The sequence below is a fragment of the Balaenoptera acutorostrata genome, chromosome 3 (assembly GCF_949987535.1).
Source record: "Balaenoptera acutorostrata chromosome 3, mBalAcu1.1, whole genome shotgun sequence".
Lineage (NCBI taxonomy): Eukaryota > Metazoa > Chordata > Mammalia > Artiodactyla > Balaenopteridae > Balaenoptera > Balaenoptera acutorostrata.
The window spans coordinates 137,246,177-137,266,885 of record NC_080066.1 but is presented as its reverse complement, the minus strand read 5'-3'; the positions used below and the strand labels follow the sequence as shown (position 1 = coordinate 137,266,885).

The window sequence follows — 20,709 nt, the reverse complement described above, 5'->3', positions numbered from 1 at the left end:
GCATAAAATAGCTTTTGAATTTTTACCTGAATTCATTCATTAATGAATTATAAAAAAACAGGAAAAGACCAATATTATATCTAAATTTATCTTTAAAAATTTGGCTGCAGATATTTAGTAATCACAAAACACGGTGCTCATCTTCTGAAGGCATCCCACCCCTCTTAATATGCTTACTAAACAAAATGTTATTGTGGCAGATTAATAAACTTGCCTGAAAAGTAACTCCAGAACAGAGATAAACAAAATAGAATTATGCAGATTCTTTATTAGTCCGGAGGATAGTTCTGATTAAAAACAGGTTACTATTTTAACAATTTTCTTTCATTTTCATCAGCTGTTTTCTCAAGAGATTTACAAAGTTGTTTCTCATGTGGTCTCTGGTATTCTGTAACAACACATTGTACTAGCACTTAGCACTTAGGTTTGGAAGAGCAAATAGTTTTTTATCTTGCATGCCATCTACAATCCATTGGGAGTAGCTGCCTGCAGCTCTGCACTGAGGAGCCTGAGCCCATATCCAGGAAGGCTCAGTGGAGAAAGAGGGCTGTGACTGATTAGCCATGTCTGCTACAGGGGCAGGAAGAAACATGTATGGCAGGATAACCCAAGACTAGTCTAGAATAAGCTGAAAGTGAATCACTACATTTTATGCTCTGAAAACATACTTGAGCAAAATCAAAGGGTAATGAAATTGGATACATTAGTCTTTAAAATGTTCTTTCAAAGTAGATCAGACTAAAAACATTGAACAAGAGCATTTTGTAATTAAATCAATGATTTTCACTCATAGGTTATATGCATACATATTAAAAATAAAAGACTGTGATTTAATTTATGTTAGTATTGTATAAATCCCATTTAAACATGAGACAATTACAGTAATAATGATCCATATGTTACTGGAGCAGGAGCTTTAGAATTCCAGATGTAATAGTCAGAAGAAATTAGTTTCCGGTCTAAAAAAAAAAATGATAAGATTATATTATCTTAAAAATTCAATGAGAAAGCAAAGTCATGATATTTAAAATTGTGGAACACAATTATTTCAAGGAAGGCAATACTTTGAGATATCCATTTCAATTCAATTTTTATCAAGGCATTATTATAGCTTTCACCACTTTAAAAATGTGGCTTCATTAAAGACATGAATAATTCATCTTTTAGCTTATATATGCCAAAATCCCTCATGCCAAATCTGCTAATTTTTTTCTCACATCTTCCCTAAATTCTTTTTCTTACAGACCATTACTTCAGCTACAAAAACATTAAAAATAGTTTTATTGTTTCCCTTCTGTAACCTCTTCACCACAGTTCTGATTCTGATCTTGCTATTCTTTATGCATTCAAAGTTTCAGAGATGGAAATACACACCCAACTTCCTAGTAACGTTTTAAAAAGGTTGCTTCAGTGGTTTCTTATAGTTGTGATCAAATTTAAGGTTTCTGTTTTAAGAGCTTTGGACAAATGAAAACCTCTTTAAAGTTTTCTGATATGTAAAACTGAGATGATAATGCTCATTTGGAGCTAGACACGTGTAAGTTCTTATTCCATACATCTCTATTTATCCAATTCTGCCTTTTCTACCTTCTTCATAATGAAAAGGATGGAGGTAGGATGTATTACCTCATTGCCTTTGTTTTGTTGTTTGTTCAGTTTGAGAACCTAGTAACATTGAGAGGCAACATAGCATATTGGTTAAGTGGTCAGGGTCAAAGACAGACTGCCTGGATTTGAGTCCAGTTCTGCCATTTACTAGCTATGTGACCTTATTCTGTGTGTTCCGTCAGCATCCTCATCTGTAAAATGGAGATAACAACACTTACGTAGGGTGCTGTAAGGATTAATGAGTTAGCACACCTTACATACTCAGAACTGTGCCTGGCACATAGTAAGCAATAAACATCAGCTATTATTATTTAAATTAATATTATTAGCATTATTAAACTATTTTCAGAACTAAGTTGTATATTATGAATATAGATTTTATTGTCAAGATGATGGCAAAATAAAGGTTTTTACATAGTTGCACGAAATGATAGTTATGCTCTGAAACTAATAGAAGAAGAAAATAAAATATTGGTCATAATTATACATTTAAAGTGACCTCTTTCATTCATATATTAAGAAGCAGGTGAATTACTGAAACATCCCATTCTGTATTATAATCTCTGAAAATTACTACAATATGTTTAGTTAATATTAATAAGATACAATATTTTAAACATTATCTAAAGAGACAACATATTTCCCATAGACAACCTAAAATACTGGTCTGTTTGCATTTAGACAAAACTGCTGGTTTGTCCAAACTAACAACTGTATTGTGCCTTCATTAAAAAAAAAAAAAAAAAAAAAGCATTATGAAGACTCTTCCATATACATCAATTTCTCTAAAAAGCAACCAAAAAATGATGTAGGAGAAAGCACAGGGATGTATGGAGGTAAAGAATATGGCTTATTCTGGTTATACTACATAGAATTTATTATTGCCATTCACAGGTAATTGCTTAGAATTCAGTAGTTCTGAGTTCTGTAATTCTTTAGAAACTTTAAAGTACGAAGTCTTGTCTTATCCTTCCTAGGGACCCTAACCCTTAGTTTAAGAAATACTTACCTAAATAGCTTTATTCCCCTTAATATATGAGGCAAAAATGTTGCTGCTTATGTTTAGCTAACTCTACCTCATTCTAGCTACTTTTTTATTCTATGCCACATATCTATATTTGATCTGAATTAATAATTTTGAATTCATCTACAAATTGCTCTGTTTCCCCTCCATATATTTCCATTTGTACTATGTGTGTATGCATGTGTACACACACACACACACACACACATATTTCTCTTGCCCTCCTTTTGGTAAAACAGGATACTAAATAATGCTCATTGACTACAACATTTGCTAAAAATATTTAAAATTTTAAGTAATAATCATACTTAACATTTATTGAATCCATCCCACATGCTAAGCATTATGCTAAGTGCATGGTTGATATGATTTTATTTAAACCTCCTAACAACCGTGAGGTAAATACTACTACTAATTCCGTTTTATATATGAGGAAACTAAATAAGAAGTTCACTAACTTGCCCAAGAGTAAAAGAGTAAATTATAAGCAGAGCAAAGCAAATCCAACTTTAGACTAGAGCCCACCTCTATGTCAATCCTTGCTCATCCAGACCACTTTACAAATAGGAGAAGGCAGAGGGCAATGTACATAAACTGTTACACAGGATGGATTAGGCCAGAATTCTTATAAATCGGTATTATTCTCTGATCTTTTTCTGTCACATTTTAATTTTATCTTAGTTAATAATAACATAACACCACTTTAATTACCTTAAGTTAGTTTGAATCTGTACAACTTACATGTACTTATTTTTGGTTTTCCTGATGCAAAAACTTGAACTGAATGCTGATCCGCATAACACCCAGTGAGTGTGTAATCTAAGATCCTAAAATGAAGCTAGAACAAGAAGAGAAATGTACCAAATTAAGGTGATTATTTGGTAAAAATGATGCTCACATTTTTTTCCCTTGACACAAGTTTAGGAATTTATTTCAGAGTTCACAAAATAAAAATCACAAATAATACTGTGTGTGTGTGCGTGAGAGTGCACATATTCACACATATACACTCACCTTTCCCTTTTGCATTAGGGCCATTTCTTTGTAAGGCTGCCATTATGAAGTGCTTAACACGTACCAGGCCCTTCACTAATATAAACTCTTATCTGCACTGCAAGGTATCCCTATTTTACAAATGAGGGAACTGAGGTTCAGAGATGGAAACACTTAGCATCCCAGTAGGTAAGCAGTAGAGCTGGCATTTGAACTCAGACCTGACTGACTACAAAAGCTGGTGCTCCTTCCCCTATGGTGTTTGGTGTTCTGTATGTTCTCTCCTATCTCTAAGGCTATGTGGTTGTGATAGATTTCAGATCGTTAATTCTTTTATACACCTTTTAGCAGAACACAATAATTACTAGAACAGAAACACCAGTTTATCTGGTGTTTGGAGGGAATGAAACGCTCTACTTAATTTTTCAGAAAACTAAAATTTAACTTTTACATAACTAACCTTTCTAAAATGTAATGAATGAATGTAATGAATGAATGTAAGTTCCTGGATTTAACGGATAATGTGGTGATATCAGTATAAATGCCAATTAATATATTGGGCTATAATAGAGAGGGCCATTAGTACCTTCTCTGAAGGCATAGTGCTCGGCTGTCTCTGAGCCACAGTGATATTCACATGAACCATGAAAGGTCTATTCTTACAGAACTCCTGTCTCCTTTTGCTGTGATTCTCATCTTTGCTGCTAAAAGCTTTTGATTTGGCAATATCCTGATAGCTTTTCTATACTTTTCTTCCTTCTCCCTTCCCTGAAAATTTCTCTTTTCCTGTCTTTCTCCTTTTGATTGCCAAACTAACTGATCATAGGCATAGATGTAATTTTCAGATCTTCTGAGCAATTTTTTCCCTATTGCAACTCAAATTATCTAATAGTAAAGGGCTTTTGCTTGCTTGTTTGGTATAATTCTGGATGCTGGAAGTTATGACAAGGTTGATTTCCACACAACTAGATATTATAAAAATAAATGTATTCATTGAACACAAATACGTACTACACGTTTTTGATGTGACTATAACTGGTTAGGTAATGAAAATGAATAGAAGAGTCATAATCCCTACCTTTGAAAAACATACAGTATAGTAACATCTCACATTTTTTTCTGAAAAACATCTGGAAGAGGGAATTTCTATAATAATCATTGAAACAAAGCTCATGGACATAGTTGAAGCCAATACAGAAGAAATGAATATCACTAGTGTACTTCTGACTTCACTACCATTTCCCCTAGTTGCTTTTACATACAGATTTCAATCTCTCTGATTTCTTTGATACTACTATTTAGGTTTTCCTGCTACCTTTCTGATCACATTTTTGCTTTCCCTCATTGATCCTTTTGAACCTTCCTCCTATTTTCTCTTATCTTTTTCTGACCTTATTCATTTCTACTGCCTCAACTATTTCTTCTCCATGGATAACTCCTAGATCCTAAGACCAGTTGAGCTTTCTCTTGAGAATCAAGCTTTAGGTTTTTAGCCACCTACTGGACACCTATACTGGGGTAAGTTGCTATTACCAGCAACATACGTGATATGAAGCCCACTCCCTCCCAACTTTCTCCACATTTCTTCTAAGATACAGAACTTTCTTCTAAGTATGTTTATCCATTCATCAAATATTTATGTGCTAGGTACTGAACTAGATGTTGGGAATAAAACAGTGAATGAATGAGATTCACACAGTCTTTGCCCTCCTGGAGCTTCAAGTCTGGTTTAAGTCACAATTTTTTAATGACATCATCTTTGACTTAAAACTATTTCTTATCTTTCTACATAATTAGTGAGATTAAAGGCTATACCTTTATCACAGCTCTATTCCTTTTCCTCCCTTCCTTTCTCTTTCTGTGACACTACACTAGTTCAGCATTATTAACTTATTACCTTTCATCTGGAATACTAATATAGCTAAAAAATAGTTTCTTTGTCTCTAGTTTTTTTCTTCACTCACCTTCCTCACATCCATTTCAGATTGATCCTCATAAAGTATCGCTTTCTGAAGGACCACTCCCGTACTCAAAAAAAGTATAACATTTTCTAACAAAGCAATGAAAGCCAGATTCAAATCCTCTACAATCCAGACCTAAATCACTTATTCAGACTTTTGTGTGACTACTGTTTCTAGCACTGGTTCCTAAACATGCCTTGTTATCCTTCATTCCTGTGATTAAGTCATTTCTTCACCCATACAAACGAGAGTCAATCTTCAAGGCTTCGTATCGATGCTTACCTGAGCCTCAGAGTTTTGCCTGAACTCCATCTCTACTACAAAGCTTTCCTTGACCACTTTGGTTGGAAGTGCTCAGTCTTTTTTTTGAAAGACCAAAAGCAGTTAGTCCTGATCAGTTACTGACACGCATCATTGAAAAATCCCTAGAGGGCAAAGACTACATCTTACATTCTTTGTATACAAATCTCAAATGTGATATCTAAGAGCTGGGTAGAACTAGGTTAAGTTGAGGTATTTAGGTATTACATAATTCTTTCACCTTAAAAATTTTAAAGTCTTAAGTGAAATAGAAAGTGATTACTAAACAAAAAGAATCTTACTAAAATCTAACAGAGGACTTAGACAAAAAGAACAGAACTCAAAAAAAAAAAGTTAGGAAACAGTAAAAATCAATTAGATATAAGCAATTTGGAACAAAAGGAAAGGTTTCTAATGTAGTGAGCCATATAAATATATTTACCTTTAAATATGCTGTACCTCCAATGCAAATCTGGTCAAATGGCTGCTTTTCATGGCTCTTGGCTCCAAAAGTTACAGTTCCAGAAAGACTAATTTCCATTGATTTTGGGAACTTCTGTCCTAAAAACAGAAATACATCAATCAATTATTATAAATTAAATAGATTCTACAGCAAATGAATGAAAAAAAAATAAACAAAACCTAGTTTACCAATAATCCAGATCAATAAGCTTTTCTCTCGAAATACTTCAAGCTGGCCAAAACTAACTTTGTATTCCACATGTGTGACTGGACCTCTTTAAAAAAGAAATGGACAAAATGGAAAGAAAAAAATAATCATAGATATAACAGTTTTAAGAGATGTAAGTCAAATCTTGCTACTGTTACTTAATACAAGGACAACATAAAAGCAGATCTGTATTCAAGTTTGCAGAATACAGTAGAATAAATAATGAATATTATATCTCAGAAAACACAGAAACACAATAAACATTTTTTTGGTGATGCTATACATTTCATTATTAATTCTAAAGATAACTACAAAGTCATGCAGAATGTATTAATACAGGCACATAGATTGACGTAACATTAAAACTGTGATTTTACTATATATTTATGTATCCTTTGAAAAGAACTATTCTGTAGGACAAACTTAAAAGTAGAACTGATAAGGAAGTAATCTTATGATATTAATTCACCAGGTTTTCTAGTTGGGCTTGATCTGTACATTGAGTACAGAGAAATTGCTAGAAATAAAGCCAGTAGTAAAATAAACCCTGAAGAAGCTACACTGGCTGAAGTTTATAATTTACTAGCAAGTAGTTTAACCAGAAAAATGATGATATTTAAAAATAAAGAGATTATTTTTATGACAATGTTTTGGTTCAGAATCAGCATACGTTTGAATAACATAAAATTTTTAGATCTTAAAAATAAGGTAGGGCTTCCCTGGTGGCGCAGTGGTTGAGAATCTGCCTGCTAATGCAGGGGACACGGGTTCGAGCCCTGGTCTGGGAAGATCCCACATGCCGCGGAGCGGCTGGGCCCGTGAGCCACAATTGCTGAGCCTGCGCGTCTGGAGCCTGTGCCCCGCAACGGGAGGGGCCGCGATGGAGAAAGGCCCGCGCACCGCGATGAAGAGCGGTCCCCGCACCGCGATGAAGAGTGGCCCCCGCTTGCCGCAACTGGAGAAAGCCCTCGCACGAACCGAAGACCCAATACAGACAAAAATAAATAAATTAATTAATTAAAAAGAAAATCCTTAAAAAAAAAAAAAAAATAAGGTAAAAACCAAGACAATTTATTATAGGGCAGTGGGAATGTACTAAAGAAGGCAGATATCATGGCATTATGTTATTTTATTCCTACCTGTTGTAAAAAGGTATATGAGCTTCACAGAATTCAAAACTATTTTTCACACTTTCATGAAGTTTTAAATTAACTGTTATTTTTAGTTGTACTTCTTCCTCTTTTACCTGATAAAAACCCAAAATTGGTGGCACAGGGACCTGGAAACAAACATAAACACATTTTTATATAATTCTCAGGTTAATGGGTCTAAAATATCAGTGGTGATGGAGAAAAAAGCCTTGCAGTAATATAGTCATTACATACAGATATGACTTAAATGACTAATGGGTTACTCCAAGTTATTTTGATAATAGATGATGAAGCTACATTCCTTCTAAGGTCAGGGATTCTTGCATCTCTTTCTATTTCCAGAGATGAGAAAGGTGCCTTACAGAGGTGTGTGATACATTCTTTTTCCTACTCCTGCTTGTTCAGATTCCCTTCCTCCAGGTTCTCTATGACCTGCAACATAGAACATGCACTAGGCATACTGATCACTGACACCCGCCCACCGTTTCTGTTGCCCTGCTTGTATCTTGACTCCCCAACCCTCCCAGATCAGCAGTAGCTTAATGGGTCATCAATAACTGATTGAAGGGAAACAATCTGAATCTTCTGGTAAATAACTCATGAAAAGTTCTTGTTTGGACCAAAAGTATGGATGATTTGCTTACAACAGAATTCATAAATATAAGATTAGCAAAGTCCCGACTTCTCCAAGGTTGTTTACCTGAGAAGTGTAGTAGCATAAGTTAAATGACTCTAAAGGTGGAGTGAGTGGAAATTTGTAAGGCCCACTAAATGCAGAATCATCCGCTGCATCAATGCTACTAGAAGTCAGAACGGCAGAGTCGAGAGATGTCACACAAGGATGAACCAGAATATCCTGAAGTGGAGATCCATTGGTGGGGAGACTCAAGCTGATGGTAACATTTGGCATACTTCCTTCTAAATCACACTGCAACACAAACAAACAGATATTACCAAGATCCTTGAAGCATACATCTTCTGAATGAGGCCTTTCTTAATTTATCTGAGTCACTTTCCACAACTTAATTCACTTTTCTCTCAAGGTATTATTCTCATTGCTTTCTGTGTTCTGGTTAATGATTCTATCATGCTCTCAGACACCCAAGCCAGAGACCAGGAGAGCCTTCCTAGAGCCCTCTGCTTACATTTAAAACCCTTAAAAAGCTACTTTTCTTCATTCCTGTTACACTGGTACAGGCCCTTACAATTTCTGTCATAGCCCTCTAAGTGTATCTAGACTCGCTTTCCTCTAATCAATCCATCCTTCATCAATGCCAGAGCTATCTTAATAAAACATAATTCTAATTATATCGTATCCATGTCAAAACCTCTCAATAGTTCCCCCTCAGTTTTGTATTACTTTTAAAGCCTTTTGCTGTTTGGTTCCCATCTACCTCTTTAATCGTTTTCTACCCTGCAAGTAATGCTGGAGACACATTGGGGACTGTCAGAGGATCAGAGACTTATTCTCCCAGCTCCTCCTATACGTGAGTAAGCCCTCATGCCTATACTAAACACCTTTACTCCCATAAATCTGTAGTGGCTCTTTTTCTGACCCAGCCAGACTGATACACCTTACTTGTGTGTGTGCTGGGGGGGCGGTGGGCAGTCAGGCTCTTCCTTTATAACTCAAACTTGACATTTACCTCTATTAAAGCACCCAATTACAACTGTCCAATTGAGGCATATAAGGCTTACTGACAAGTTTTGTTTGGCTAGACTTGTACAATATTTTAAGAGTTGGTGGAATTCAGTAGGTATAATGCTTAGCTCCAGATGCAAGCAGCTAGTTCCACTATCATATACATAGTCTGCATTATGCATTAACTGCCCACTCTCTAGAGGTGAGAGCAAACGTCTGTGCCCCTGTTTGTTTCCTTCTTTAAGCTTTAAGTTTTTGAAAGCAAGAATTATTATATTTTTCTTTGTATCTCTAGTGCCCAGTACATTGCTAAGTATAAGAGATACTCCAAGGACTTCCCTGGTGGCGCAGTGGTTAAGAATCCGCCTGCCAATGCAGGGGACACGAGTTCGAGCCCTGGTCCGGGAAGGACCCACATGCCGCGGAGCAACTAAGCCCATGCGCCACAACTACTGAGCCTGCGCTCTAGAGCTCGTGAGACACAACTACTGAAGCCCACATGCCACAACTACTGAAGCCCGCACGCCTAGGGCCCGTGCTCCACAGCAAGAGAAGCCACTGCGATGAGAAGCCCGCGCACCGCAACAAGAAGCCCGCGCACCGCAACGAAGAGTAGGCCCCGCCCTCTGCAACAAGAGAAAGCCCATGTGCAGCAACAAAGACCCAACGCAGCCAGAGATACTCCAATAATGTTTGCTGAATGGATATCTTTTTATAATTACGAACCGTACCTTTGGTTCGCAATTTTAATAGGAAATGTTTCATTTTTTTATCTACCACTTGACATATGTGTGAATTCATGAATATATCTGCTGTATAATGCAAGCATTTAGAGAGCAGGCAGGCATTATGAACAGTACCATGTATAATTAGTGACTTATAAAAGTCTTTCAGTGATAGTTAGAATAACATCAATCCCATTTGATAATAAAAATGCCAAATAACTACTATGAAACTTAAGAACATTTTAGTATTTTCAACTTTAAATCATCTGCTACTTCACTCTCTATATGTGGATAGCAAGAATTAAAGAAAAAAGTTTTATTTTTTGGCAGATATTTATAGAGATAATATATGAACAAATATTAGTAGCAAATAGTATCAAAATTTTTAAATATTCTGTTTATACTTATTAAATTATTCTCTAACACTCTAACATAATTAAAGGAATCAGGGAAACAGCAACCATTATGGAAATAACCAACAAATTATCTGCTATCTAGGCAGCTGAAATACCAGAGCACTAGCCATTCACTACGGGATGAGGACATCCATTCTAGAAGAACTCTGTATACTACCCTTTAAACCAATCTGGCATATATATATCTGGACTTTTAATTAGGAATTATAAAAACAGAAGGGACCTAGGTACTTATCTAATTTTTAAAATGAGAAAAGATTGAAAAAATTGTGTAACTCTTCCAAAGAGACAGAAATTAGTGGTGGGATGAGGACTAGAACTTCAGTCCACTGGCTTTTGGTTCACCAGGTTTCCTACTAGGATTGAGATAAAATGAAGATAAGTATTTCCATTTACAATAGGCTTCACAATAAAACTCCTTTAAATACTTAAAAAATGGTTTGGCTAACAGTTATACTATTTACATACAACCCTAAAGAAACATTTAGTTCATGAGTTTCAGTACACCCTCACTATTTTTATTTTTAGAAAAAAGTTTTTTAAAGATGAAAGTTTCCCATCATGATCATTTGTATTAGATCAAGAATAGGAGCCAATCTAAAATTCCCAGAAGCAATAAACTAGGGTCAGCCTATCAATGAGCTATTTAAATAGCATAATATTAATTAGTATTAAATTATATATAACATATTCCCTGTTCATTACTACAGAATGAAAAACAGAGACGGTGAATTTTCCTACTTACATTTTACAGAACTTACAAGAAACGTAGATTCAACAGCTTTAAGAGGTATGAATGACATAATCCGTGAACACCTTAATTTTGGAAACATTTATGATAATTATTTCTATTAAAATTAATAACTGGAATGTATTTTTGATCAAAATAGAAGTGAGTTTAAAACAGGCACATAAATTTTTAGGTCACGTTAAGGTTAAAAAGGAAAAAAAAGACCCAATTTGTCTGCCAGGACTCTTCTAATTCTCTGTTCTTGAAATCTACTTTTATATATTGGATTTGCACTTAACTACTCAACTTTAATATGATATATAAAAAGTTTATATCAATAAGTGCAGAGAATAAAGGAAGATAACAGAAAAACAAAGACACCTGAGAATATTAATATGCACTTGTAGACATTCTCTTGGAGGGGCTCTATTTTTGATCATTATTGAATGTGGCACTGATCACTGCTAACTGTATTGTTATTTTCATTGCCTTTTCCTATTACCTAACCTTAAACCACAGAACCCTATATTAACCTAGTGACTTGCTTAAATAAAACATGAGCCCTTGAAAATGGCTTCAGATATTAAGTCAGAGATTTGTCAATTTCACCCCCTCTAGGAAAAATGGAAAATAGCTATGGTGACTTTAAAATATTTTCACAAATTCTTTGACACTACTCTTTTCAAAAGATGGAGCCTAATCCCACTCCCCTTGAACGTGGACCAGACAAACTGACCTGCTTCTGATGAACAGAAAGTGGTAGAAGTGATACTATGTGACCTTTCAGCCTAGGTAATAAAAAGAATAGCTTTCACTTGTGCCTCATGTGGCTGTCTGTCTGTATGATCATTTGATCAAAGGGAAGGCAGTCACCAAGTTGTGAGAACATTCTTAAGCAGCCTGTTGAGAAGTCCACATGGAAAGGAACTGAGGTCTCCTACCAATAATCAGCACCAACTTGCCAGCCATGTGACTGAGTCACCTTGCAAGCAGAACTTCCAGCTCCAGTCATACCTTCAGGTGACTATAGCCCCAGCTGAAATCTTGACTGTGACAGACTTCCACACTAGAAGTTCCCAGCTAAGTTGCTCTTGAAGTCCTGACCTACAGAAACTACGAGTATAATAAATGTTTATTGGTTGTGGTAGCAGGTCAATTCATTACACAGCAATGCAGTTGACCCTGGAACAATGCGAGGGTTAGGGGCACTGACCCTCTGTTCAGTCAAAATCCATGTATAACTTTACAGTCAGCACTCTGTGTCCAAGGTTCTGCATCTGTGGATTTAACCAACTGTAGATTCAGCCAACTGCAGATACTATAGTACTGAATGCAGTACGTATTTAGTGAAAAAAAGCCATGTATAAGTAGACCCACGCAGTTCAAATCCGTATTGTTCAAGGGTCAAATGCATATAGCCAGTATAATTAGTAAGAAATGCAAAAAGATAACATTATAAAATTTCACGTGAACATAACATTTAATGACTGCTGTTTATAAGAATCAAGAATGTCACATTATGATGTAAAATAAAGTCGGCAAATTTTACTTTTCTCCATAAATGTTAAGTGGTATGATAAAACAAGTACCAGGGAAAATCTCACCTTGCAAGTGACAACTCCAATGACTTGCCATGTATCTGCTATATCCTGTTTATCGTATTGCATGGATTTTACCTTTTCAGTGATAGAAATAGAAACCTGTGGTTTTCCTTTGTATGTTCCAGCTTTCCAGGTTGGCTGTTTTTGTGGATGAGTAACAGAAGCAAAATTAATACTATCCAATGAATTTTGTAAGTTGGCATCTAACAAAGTGCCAAAGGGACAAGCCTGTAGAAGCAAGTCGGGCAACTGGATCAATTTTGTATTTAGCTCACTGTCATTTTTTTGACCTGAGTAAAGAAAACCCTGTACCCCAAAAAGAAGTTCAAAGCCTTGTGAAATTCCACTAATGCTAATTAATGGTGGACGAGGGGATAAAGTTTGTTCAACCAGTGGAACACAAGCGTATATCATGCCATTCTTCAAGAAAGCAACAACTGGCCAGAGTTCTTCACCTCCTACTGGGAGTGCATAAATGGATGTTTTATTGATGTGTGAACAGCTATCACGACTCTCCGAAAAGTCCTTATCATCATCCAATAATCTCAGTTCGAAAAGCAGTGCTTTAAGGAAGGGACCATCTTCAGGAACAGGCACATAACTTGCTCCATTGAAGACTTTGGCTCTTTTTTCAACAGTTGGATACCGTCTGTATTAATGGAAACAAAAACATAATTAATTCCTGCAAGTAAAATAAAACTGAAGTTCAAAACCTAAAAACAAACACAAAACATAAGGCAAACACTAATAACAACAAAACACACAATAACAAATACATACACCAACACACAAAAACCACAACCAAAAAAATATTATATTACATGTTAAATTCTTACTAAAACAACTACCTGTTGTGTACTTGATATATCTCAAATGATAAAGTATCATTATCTATTATTTTAAAAAATTCAATTTAGTTAATTTTTTAAATGGGTAGAGTACCTGGTTCTAATTCAAAATCCTAGTCTTTGGCTGCTCAGATTCGCACTTAAGCAAGGCGTGTATACCTGTATACATTTTAGGCATCTATAAGGACTTATTTTTCTTTCTTATCTTTTTAAAAAAATTTTACTTTTTATTTCCTCCTTTCCTTTGTTTTTTAATCACAGGGAACATCTTTCTCCCCACTCAATCCTACCTCCAGGAGTAACCCCTGCCAAGGGTTTAGTGTTTCATCCTTCTAGAGGGTTTTCAACGCTTTTAAAGCATAAACATAAACACACTGTCATTTTTAAAAAAACAGAATGATACATTTTGCAGTGAAACTTACTTTTTTCACTTTCCAAGTTAGGTCACATAAAGCTACAGCTGCACAGTATTCCATTGGGTTAAGGACCTGCAATCTATCTGGACCCCCATTGGTAGAAACATCACTTCTTTTGTTGTTACAGGTAAGGCTGCAAAGATTTTCTTGTCTTGTCTTTCCTTTCCCCTTCCTCCCTCTCCCTCCCTCCCCACTTTCTAATTGAGGTATAATTTAGACATAACATTATATCATTAGGTTGGTCAAAAAGTTCATTCTTTTTTTTCCATAAGGTGGCTCTAGTAGTGCTTAGTTGTCTTTAACTTCATTGGAAACAATTTTGTTAGACTGTATTGTGACAGCTGTCATATCAGTGTTCATTTAAAAAAAAATCAAAATTGGTGAATTTCTGTGTTGCCATTTTAATATTGAAAAAGAAAGAAAAAGCAACATTTTCAGCATACTATGCTTTATTATTTCAAGAAAGGTAAAAACACAATTAAAACGCAAAAAAAAAGATTTGTGCAGTGTATGGAGAAGGTGCTGTGACTGACAGAACGTGTCAAAAGTGGTTTGCGAAGTTTCATGCTAGAGATTTCCTGCTGGACGATGCTCCACCATTGGGCAGACCAGTTGAAGTGGATAGCAATCAAATCGAGACATTAACTGAGAACAATCAACGTTATAGCACACTGGAGACAGCAGACATACTCAAAATATCCAAATCAAGTGTTGAAAATCATTTGTACCAGCTTGATAATGTTAATCGCTTTGGTGTTTGGGTTCCACGTAAGTTAAGCAAAAAAAATCTTCTTGACCGTATTTCCGCGTGCGATTCTCTACTGAAACATATCGAAAACGTTCTGTATTTAAAACAAATTGTGATGGGTGATGAAAAGTGGATACTGTACAATAATGTGGAACGGAAGAGATCGTGGGGCAAGTGAAATGAACCACCACCAACCACACCAAAGGCCGGTCTTCATGCAAAGAAGGTGATGTTGCGTATAGTGGGATTGGAAGGGAGTCCTCTATTATGAGCTCCTTCTGGAAAACCAAACAATTAATTCCAACAAGTACTGCTCCCAATTAGGACAACTGAAAGCAGCACTCGACAACAAGCGTCCAGAATTAGCCAACAGAAAACGCATAATCTTCCATCAGGATAACGCAAGACCGCGTGTTTCTTTGATGACTAGGCAAAAACTGATACAGCTTGGCTGGGAAGTTCCGATTCATCCGCCGTATTCACCAGACATTTCCAGGATTTCCATTTATTTTGGTCTTTACAAAATTCTCTTAATGGAAAAAATTTAAATTCCCTGGAAGACTGTAAAAGGCACCTGGAACAGTTCTTTGCTCAAAAAGATAAAAAGTTTTGGGAAGATGGAATTATGAAGCTGCCTGAAAAATGGCAGAAGGTAGTGGAACAAAACAGTGAATACCTTGTTCAATAAAGTCCTTGGTGAAAATGAAAAATGTGTCTTTTATTTTTACTTAAAAACCGAAGGAACTTTTTGGCCAACCCATAGTTTCAGGTATGTAACATAATGATTTGATATTTGTATACATTGCAAAATAATCACCACAGTAAGTCTAGTTAACATCTGTCACCTTACATAGTTACAAAATTTTTTTTTTTTTGTGATGAAAACTTTTAAGACTTCCTGTTGGGGCTTCCTTGGTGGCACAGTGGTTAAGAACCTGCCTGCCAATACAGCGGACACAGATTTGAGCCCCGGTCTGGGAAGATCTCACATGCCGCGGAGCAACTAAGCCCATGCGCCACAACTACTGAGCCTGCGCTCTAGAGCCCGTGAGCCAGAACTACTGAGCCCACACGCCACAACTACTGAAGCCCGCGCTCCTAGAGCCCGTGCTCCACAACAAGAGAAGCCACCACAACAAGAAGCCCGCACACTGCAATGAAGAGTAGCCGCAATGAAGTGCGCGCGGCAACGAAGACCCAACACAGCCAAAAATAAATAAATTAAATAAATTTAAAAAAAGACTTCCGGTCTTAGCAACTTCCAAATATGCAATACAGTATAATTCAACTATAGTCACCATGCTGTACATTACATCCCTATGACTTATTTATTTTATAACTGAAAGAGTGTATCTTTTGACCCTCTTCATAAATTTCTCCCACCCCACCACAGGACTTTTTTTCTGATTCCATCTTAGTAGAGTAGGATGGAAAAAAGTGGTTCAATTTAATCCTCCACATTGTGGATTCACTAGTACCCTGAGTACACTTGGTACCCTGAGTCTTCTTGCCAACCCCTACAAAAACATGTAAGAGCATTTTAGTAATAGTGGTTTATCTCTATGGCCCTGGAAGATACTATGAGATAACAAAAAGAATGAAATGAATAATCTTTCATGGTTTGCATGCTCTATCCTGAACAGTAAGTTACTAATTCATTCTTTTTTGGGGGGAAACAGAAATTTACAAAAATGTTAAATCACATCTTCTTAATTAAAAAAAAAAAAAAAAGTACTTTCCTGATTCCTTATCTCAACACTCCAAAGTCCACAACAAAGTCATTTATTTGCTATTAACTTCTGTGTAAATTGCCTAACTTCTCTAAGTCTGTTTTCTTATTTGTAAAATAAAGGAGTGGTTAAAGAACATATAAGCAATTCTCATCAAGAATCAAGAACAGACCTAGCCAAATAATGTTTTTCTACTAATTCACTAATACTACTAATAAAATATTGGTGTTGGGGCTTCCCTGGTGGCGCAGTGGTTGAGAGTCTGCCTGCCAGTGCAGGGAACACGGGTTCGAGCCCTGGTCTGGGAGGATCCCACATGCCGTGGCGCAACTGGGCCCGTGAGCCACAACTACTGAGCCTGCGCGTCTGGAGCCTGTGCTCCGCAGCAGGAGAGGCCGCGATAGTGAGAGGCCTGCGCACCGCGATGAAGAGTGGCCCCCGCTTGCCACAGCTGGAGAAAGCCCTTGCACAGAAGCGAAGACCCAACACAGCCATAAATAAATAAAAATTAAAAAAAAATATTGGTGTTTATTAATAATTTTAAAAAAGAAAAATAAGAATGTATTCAAAGTTATCCATGTATTAGTGAACCTCACTCATTTACATTCTGATGCATTTTCTTGATTGAGGAAAGGGAAGAATTAGCTAGCCCTCCAGTAATGGCCTAGCAGGTGAATGCCACTTCTTTCTCTTAGTCTTTGGATAAGGATAGTTAAAAACTCTGGACTGAACTCTAGTCCAGACTATTATCCTCTAGAGGATAATTAAAGTTCGCTTAAGTGTAAGAATTTCATGATTGAAATTGTAAAAATAAGTTTGTCTGGGACCTTATAGAATGTCTCAATATATGTTCAATAAATACCTTGTCAGATGACTCAACCTGTCATTTCAGAGTTATTCTAGGCCTTTTCTAAAACAGGACTTGAACTTTAAATGGCTCTGCAACTATAGGGAACAATACCAACCTAAGCTAGACTTAAGCTGGTACTGTTACTATCTATCCAGACAGCAAATCTCTAAACCAGAATCTAAATCAAGTTCTGTTGTGGGGGAAAAAGTAGCTAGATAGAGGAAAGATCATCTGCATTCTTAAATCTTAAGTGATGGCCATTATCCTTTGGCAAATATGTGGATAACAGGCCAGTGCATATCTGTTTAGCTCTAACTCTGGCCCCAGGAGGTCAGAAAACAGAAAAAAAAATAAAACCTAACTAATTCATTCAATGATATAGGATAAATAAGTGACAGATGAATTATCTGAACCCAACTTGCTGCCTTCATAGAGATGTTGAAAAGTCCACCCAAGCAAAAAGAATTTTTCTTTTGAAATATTCTAAGCACAGTGGGAAAGAACTCTGAAAACAAGCACAACTTCTTCAAGAAACTTATTACTGTACACAGTACAAAAATTTTACCTCTATGAGATATTAAAATAAGCTACAAAGCCACAGATATAAATACACTATGGTATTGGCAAAGAACAAAGTTATAGAACTGAGACAGACCAATGTTTATATGGGAGACATAATAAACTACTATCAACAGCCCCAGAAATCAGTGAAGAAAATACACACTGTTTGGAAGATGATGTTAGGAAAACTGGGCCACAGCATAGAGAAAAACAAAATGAGATTCCTACTTAACGCCACATCCAAAGATGGACTACAGATGGATTAAAGGCCTAAATATAATAGAGAAAATGATAAAGTCAAGAGGAAATAATGTAGGAAGATATCTTTGGGAAATAAGGGTAGGGAAAGACTTCAACAAGTTCCCTCAAAGGGCTAACTACTTTGACTGCAACAAAACTAGGGATTTCTGTTTAACCAAGGGTAATGAAATTACCAATTGTCAATGAAATTGACAATGACAATAAGTTAAGATAAAATATCTATAATACCTAAAAATGACATAAGACTAATATCAAGATTACGCAATGAACTCTTGCAAGTTAACAGGAAAAAACCAGCAACTCTTGAAGAAAAAAACAGACAAAGGATATATACAGGCAATTAACAGAAGAGGAAACCTAAAGGCCCTTGGCTACACAGAGAAATGCAAACGAAAGTAAGATATTCTTTACACCAATACTGGCAAAAAGTGGAGTAAGTGTTAGGAAAGAATAGAGATATTGCTGAGAGTGTAGACTGGTCAAAGTATTCTGAGGAGCTAATTACTTGGTAATATTTAGCCAAAATCAGTATAGATATGCCCCCATGTAACTGTCTGAGGTTATCTACTGCAGCACCGTTTTGATAGCTGAGTTGGGGGCAATCTGGGAGATCATCACCAGGGGAAGGGGAGATGTAAAATGTGGCGGATGTAAACCATGGAGTACTACAGAGCAAGTAGGTGCAATGGCCTAGATCTGCACTATCCAGTACAGTAGCTGCTAGCCATACATGGCTATTTAAACTTAAAATGAAACAAAATTAAAAACTGAGTTCCTCAGTTACAATAACCACATTTCAAAAACTCAACAACTACATGTGGCCAGTAGCTGCAATATTAGACAGCATAGATTTAGAACATCTCCCATTTCCATCACTGAAGAAAATTCTATTGGACAGTGCTGCCCTAGATGAACACAAAGTAACCTGGATGTTTCTGAAAAATAGTGCTGAGAAATCTGACAAACGTAAGAAAAGGGAATGACATCTACAGCACACTTAATCGTATAATTTGAAAAATACATACACAAACACACAAACAAAAGGATAAAGATACCAAAGGGAATATATAAGTAAAGCAGGAGTACCTAGGATGGATGGACCAATAAGGCTGATGAACCATATTGAAGATTATTATTAACCTACTGACGTACAACAACAAGAACAACAAATGTAAGCCACGTATCCCAGAGAAAATGGTAAACTCCAAGGCTCGATGCCTTCAGTAACAAAAATTGTTAAGGTAGGGAAGAGGGAATTTTTCATATCCACGTTGCCTACCACTTTTCACTTAAAATTACACTCATCTTTGTCAGCCTCAATCTGGATTCAGAGCTAGCTACTTCACTATAGAGCTTTTCTCAGGGAAGAATGAATGTTTGCAAGAAAGAACTGTCCACCACTGAGAACAAAAGGTGAAACAGATTACTCAATTGCCACCCATATTTTACAGTGAGTTACTGTATATTCTCTTCACAGAGCTAGTTTGATAAAACGTGGCAAATTCTAAAAGTGGAAACAGATCAGCTCACACAATTTTTAAAAAGTGTATTCAATTTAATTGTTTGTACTTTTTCAATTTTCTTCAACAATTAGGAACTTTAAAGTAAAGTATCTGAGAATTTCTGGGAATGAAAAATAATTACAAGATGAAAGTAACAGCCTGATACTGCTCAGCAAAGACTTTACATAAAAATGAGTTAAAATGTCCTTGAATGATTTTTATTAAAGTAGAAAAATGTGAAACATGTTTACTGCTCAGGAAGTTTCCTTTCCTTTCGTCATCTCCACATCTTACGTAGGTGGAGTTACGATACAGTAACATTAATATGAGAAAATAATACTTAAAATGTGCCAGGCGTCAACTCATTTAATTCTCACAACACTATGAGGTAGTATTATTACAATCTCCACATAACAGGTGAAACAAATGTTAAGTAACTTGCCCAGGTGTCGGACCAGGGATACACAGCATCACAAAACTACGCAACACCATCCATCTGTCCGATCCATCACGCCTGAGGATTTAGATTTGCGTTTACCTGGAGAATCTGACGGTGCCACAAAGTGGAGTTCCCGGTTCGTGGCTTATGAGCCACACTGCCCGCTGGGCCATGATAAGCCACTAAGGCATCAGCTCTTCTCTAAGGTGGCCACCGAAGAAGAGCGCAAACCGGCTTTCTCAGGCGTTTTCTTTTACCAGAAGCCCCGAGGCTCACGCATCTAGAGCCACATTCTGCCCCACCACAGACAGGTCGGGCTCAGCAGAGAAGCTAACTCCTTCAGGTGAAGTCACTAAAACCTCTGAGTCCGCGCTGGACAACACACGCCACAAAAACTTCTGTTAATCCGCACTTAAAACCTCCGGAAATCTATTTATCCCCACCAACCCTGCTACTTTCTTCCTCTCGAGTCCACTTCCGGGACGGTAGCCCGCAAGGATCACGGTTCCTCACTAGCCCGCGCGGGGAGCCTC

At 36.5% G+C, this 20,709-nt stretch overlaps 1 protein-coding gene across 2 annotated transcripts; it reads right to left on the bottom strand.

Moving 5' to 3' along the window:
• Window positions 1-248: 248 nt before the first annotated feature.
• On the bottom strand, window positions 249-20,671 carry AP5M1 (adaptor related protein complex 5 subunit mu 1). Of its 2 annotated transcripts, none has more exons than XM_007192922.3 (8): window positions 20,276-20,671; window positions 12,825-13,470; window positions 8,408-8,635; window positions 7,696-7,835; window positions 6,538-6,623; window positions 6,329-6,447; window positions 3,374-3,470; window positions 249-959 (listed from the first exon to the last, which is right to left on the bottom strand). In XM_007192922.3, exons 1-8 carry the CDS (start codon window positions 20,347-20,349, stop codon window positions 877-879), a joined length of 1,473 nt encoding a protein of 490 aa, XP_007192984.2. In that variant the 5' UTR covers window positions 20,350-20,671; the 3' UTR covers window positions 249-876. The 2 variants fall into 2 exon arrangements, with proteins under 2 accessions (XP_007192984.2, XP_057397904.1); XM_057541921.1 differs by having other exon boundaries at window positions 872-959; window positions 3,344-3,470.
• Between the last annotated feature and the right edge of the window lie 38 nt (window positions 20,672-20,709).